Source organism: Humulus lupulus, chromosome 8 (genome assembly GCF_963169125.1).
Source record: "Humulus lupulus chromosome 8, drHumLupu1.1, whole genome shotgun sequence".
NCBI lineage: Eukaryota > Viridiplantae > Streptophyta > Magnoliopsida > Rosales > Cannabaceae > Humulus > Humulus lupulus.
Window position 1 is genome coordinate 12,912,681 of NC_084800.1, and position 5,087 is coordinate 12,917,767.

General features: G+C 30.0%; 2 protein-coding genes across 2 annotated transcripts; both read right to left on the bottom strand.

Moving 5' to 3' along the window:
- Nucleotides 1-988: 988 nt before the first annotated feature.
- LOC133795042 (E3 ubiquitin-protein ligase RSL1-like) lies at nt 989-2,030 on the bottom strand. Its single transcript, XM_062232496.1, has one exon. The coding sequence runs from the start codon at nt 2,028-2,030 to the stop codon at nt 1,347-1,349; it is 684 nt and encodes a 227-aa protein (XP_062088480.1). The 3' UTR covers nt 989-1,346.
- A 928-nt stretch (nt 2,031-2,958) lies between these two features.
- On the bottom strand, nt 2,959-4,139 carry LOC133795043 (E3 ubiquitin-protein ligase RSL1-like). Its single transcript, XM_062232497.1, has one exon. It carries the CDS (start codon nt 3,898-3,900, stop codon nt 2,959-2,961), a length of 942 nt encoding a protein of 313 aa, XP_062088481.1. The 5' UTR covers nt 3,901-4,139.
- Nucleotides 4,140-5,087: the final 948 nt, after the last annotated feature.

A 5,087-nucleotide genomic window follows, 5' to 3' on the forward strand; every position in this document is an offset into this window, starting at 1 on the left:
TTACATAATTACATGACATATATATATAAAATAGAATAATATTTAAAAAGAAATTTATAATAAAAATAAAATAAGAATAGAAAAAGTCATAGTGTAGACAATAGTATATCTACATCAACTATTTTTATATTCTAATATATCTCGCAATGTCCTTTGGTGAATTTGATGAAGAAAAAAAGCTCCAATCACTTGATAAAAACAAACTATTACACAAATTTATAAAATAAAAAAAATAATATGCATGTCTTTATTATTTTTAAATAAATACGATTTAATTATTTAAATTATCATAAAATATCTTCTTTTAATTAATTAATTTATTTATTTTTGTTTAAGTTTATGTTTGTTCTAGTTTTTTAATGTGGCAGTGACAACAAATGATTATATATTATATGTTTAATATAATATTAAGTTTGATTAAATTTTATTTAAGTTATAAAATATAAGATTTTATTATTTTTAAATAATTATCATAGTAAAATATCTTATTTTAATTTGTTTAATTATTTATTTATTTAAGTTTAAGTCATGTTTACAATTTAATGTTAAATATAAGAATATTATGTTAAATATAAGAATATTCCGTTAAAGTTAATTGAAAAAAATTAAAAAACTGTTAAAACCAAGAATTTCCGTTATCTACACACTTTTTATATAGAATAGATATTAGTGCTTTTGTTTAAATTAAATTATGGTTAATTAACAGAATAAGTAAAAAAAAAACTTCATAGAATCGCCCTAAAAGTTTTTTTTTTATAACAAAAGAGTGTTTTTATCGTCGTCAACAATACTCCTTTAGACTTTAGAAACCAAATTATATACAAATTTGGTGTGTTTTCCGTAAATAAACTTTAGACTTGTTTGGAACTGAAATGTTTTGAATTATTTTGTTTGACAAAATGAAAAAGATATAATAAAATCAAGTAAAAGAAAATTTATTAAGCTCAATAAAATTTGAGCCTGAGCTTCTTATTTTACAAGACAATGTTTGAATGACATTCTTCTTCTTCTTTAACCCGGTGCAGTGGTTTGTAGTCCTTTCATTATATTTGATGAGAAGATTTATGGCTTGAACTCGATTTGGATCCGCAGATTATTTGAAGAAAAAAAAATAGAAACAAAAACTAATGTGTATAAGAATGTATGGGAAAATATACACCTCAGCAATTTAAAAATAATTCACTAACATTAATGTAATAATTATGTTTTTCTTAAACATAACCAAATTAAGATTATCAAAACCATGAAAAATTATAGAATGTATATATTATCAATAACAAAATAAATGACTAATGAAAATTGACCTGGAAGAAATGTGAAAGCAGACTCCGGTACTCTTAGGGATGTCAATGGGGCATCTTCTCGGTTGCTTGTTCTTCCCTCACCGAAGACGACGTCGTTCCACCAGTTCTGGCCACTATCTGAAACTTTCCACAACCAGTCACTTCATGCCACGAAACGTTACACTGCGCACAGAAGAGTCTATGGCAACTGGGGCACACCGATACCGTCACTAACCCCTCTCCATCATCAACCATCATAGCCAAACAGTCCTTTAAAGGGCAGTACTTTCTCCGGAACAATGGAACGACAGAGCTGCGGATCCAAAAGGCCTCCGCAGTTGGGGTCAAGTGAGGACACTTTACCATGGATATGTTATCCTGAATCTTTGAAACGACGTATTTCCCAATGCAGTCAGAGGAAAACGAGTGGGAGCACTTGTCGTTTCTGAACATCTCTTCTTTTGGTTTGTAGTGCGTGCAGATTGGACAAATGCCGGCGGCTACGACAAACTCGCCTTCATCTTTTTCCGACTTAACCTTTTTCTTCAAATTCTCTTTCTCCTCTTTAATGGGGATAGGACGTTTTCTTGATGGTGAAAATATCGATGATATTAGAGCCTCTTGGAGCGGTAACTCATGTGCACATTTCTCGCCCGCGATTGGAGTGGATTTTTCATCATCAAATAGAGCTGAGAAGCAGAAATCATCGATAAAAGGATTGAGAATGCCAGACGATGATCCTGCCATTTTTATATTTTGAATATACCAGAACTTTTTTTTGTTAAATTTGGTATAGAAAGAATATAAATTTGGTAAACCATGGCAAATTTGGTATAGAATATACAAGAACTTTGATTTTAGATAATTATGTATAGAATATAAATTTGGTAAACGATGGCAAAAACTCTCATTGACAGAAACACCAATAAATGGAGAATCTCTTAAATGAATGACACAAGGAAATTAGAATAAAATCAGTAAACTAGCAAATACACAGAGTAATAAATAAAATAACAATTACAATTTATTACAAAAGCTATCTTTGACCTCTTTAATATCCCATCCCAATCAATCTACGTAGAAACTTGGATAGAGAACTAGGAATGTGGAGGCTATTTCTATAGTCATTTAAACAAAAAATGTATTGCATTTAAAAAAAAAACAAAATATATTGAAAAATAATTCGGAATGTTTAAACTTATTGGTAAATTGAATTGTCAGTCATAAATGAGTTTAAATTGGAAATTATTTTTTTAATTAGATTAACTTTCAGTATATTGCTTGAAATCAAAATATATTGAATTATTTTGCTTGACATAATGTAAAAGAAAAAATAAAATCCACAAAAGGAAGATTAATTAAGACTAATATAATTGGATTTTTAACTTCTTATCAAGTCTTACAAAAGCAGACCTATGGTCCAAGTAATTTTTAAAAACCAAAGTTTGAATGACATATTCTTCTCCTTCTTCCACGATCCAGTGGTTTTTAATCCTTTCCTTATTCTTGAGGAGGACAATCATGGCTTGACGACCATTGGGACCCGCAGCCATAGCAGAATTCATGCCCACACCTGGAATAATTATTTTTTTAAATAGTTCACAAACATTTTCATAATTATTTGTTTTATAAACAAATTAAATTAAGATTATCAAAACAGGATGAACAGACATAGCTAGAAGAAGATATCAACAATCAATATCAAAATAATTCCAAGAAAAAAATAACAAAATAAATGACTAATGAAAATTGACCTGCATGAAATGTGAACGCAGCCTCCGGTTTTCTCAACATAAAAACTACAAGAGGGACATCTTCTCCATTGCTTGTTCTTGGCAAGCTCTATCACCATCTTTTCTTCCTTCTCGGACGACGACATCGTTCCTACACTTTTGGCCACGCTCTGAAACTCTCCACACTCAGACCCTTCATGCCATGAAACATTGCACTGCGCGCAGAAGAGTCTATTACAACTGGGGCACTCCGATACCGTTACTGACTCCTCTCCATCATCAACCATCATAGCCAAACAATCCTTAAAAGGACAGTATATTTTCTTGGCTCCAAGAATCAATGACTCACACAGAGCATTTTCCCATCGTCCAAACACTTGCTCCGGAACAATGGAACGACAGAGCTGAGGCTCCAAAACGCCTCCGCAGTTGGGATGAGGACACTTCACCACGGATATGTTATCCTGAATCTTTAAGACGACATATCTCCCAATGCAGTCAGAGCAAAACGAGTGGGAACACTTGTCGTTTCTGAACATCGCTCCTGCCGGTTTGGGCTCCGAGCATATTGGACAAAAGCCCTCTACAACAAGAGAAGAAGACTCGCCTTCTTCTTTTTCCAACTTAACCTTTTTCTTCAAGAAAAGATCTGTTGCACTGGATGTTGCCATAGTATTGATTAAATGCTCTGTCTCCTCTTTAACGGGGACACGTTTTCTTGATGATGGTAATGAAAATGCTGCAGATATTAGAGCCTCTTGGAGCTGTAACTCATGTGCATATTTCACATCAGAGATTGGAAATAATTCATCATCATCAAAGAGAGCTGAAAAGTAGAAATCATCGACCAAAGGATAGAGATTGCTAGACGATGATCCTGCCATTTCTCTATTTGATATGTTTTATATATCTTACTCTGTTTTGGGTTTTAGATATTTATACATGCATATACAGGGATGTAGAACTAGGAATTTGGAGGGTTGTTCTTAGTCATATAACAAAATGTATTGGAAAATAATTCGGAATGTTAAACGTAATGGCCATTTGAATGGTCTGTCATAAATGAGTTTAACTTGGAATTGAAATTTTTTACTCTCTCAATATATTTAGGGAATAGGTTTAGGTAGCTAAAACGGTTGAGAGCATTTCTTCCAATTTTCAATACAACATTAAAGAGAAATTATAAGAAATGCCCAAAATAAAGTCATGAAGCTAATGTCCTTATTTTTAAAATTGTAGCTAAATGACTATTTTACATTGTCGATTACCTAAATTACCTTTTCTTATAATTTATTTATTTATTTAGGATTGTATGACTTTAATATAGTGGTATATGTATATTAGTTTTGTTTAATTAGTTTTTATTTTAAAATTATATTTATTTTTTAAGTTTTTTATAAGTTGTTGGTATATTATTTTTCAATTAGTGGATATGTTTTTTGTGATATGGTATATAATTTTTTTTTTGTGATATTTAATTTCTATTTTATTAAACATAGTGGTAGTATATAATTTTGTATCGTGGTATATACATGTTAATAGTAGTATATAATTTTGTTAGCATACTATATACATTTTTTAGTAATAATTTTGTAAGTTTTGATGGTATATTACTTTTCAGCTCAGTATATATATTTTGTGGTATGATATATCATTCCACAACTCATAAGAAACGAAAAAAAAAAATCAAAATAACTTTAAAATAAAAACTAATATACATATACCATAATATTAAAATATTTCGAATAAAATAATAATTTGTTAAAGAATATATTTGGTAATATGTGATATTAAATAGAAAATAAGGTTATTTTACTACAAAATTAAAAACATGGACATTTACTTAATTTCACACAACATTAAGAATCATTTTGCTTCATGCCCCGACATTAAATGCTTACGGTTTAGGTTTCCACTTTAATTTGTAATATATTATAGGCTACTGAGAAGACACATACAGATCTCATTTTATATAACAAATAAAATTCAATTAATCTAGGATAATCAATCATCAGCATCACATCAACCCCAAATCAGAATTATACAAAATAGTTTTCTAATTAGGAAAGAG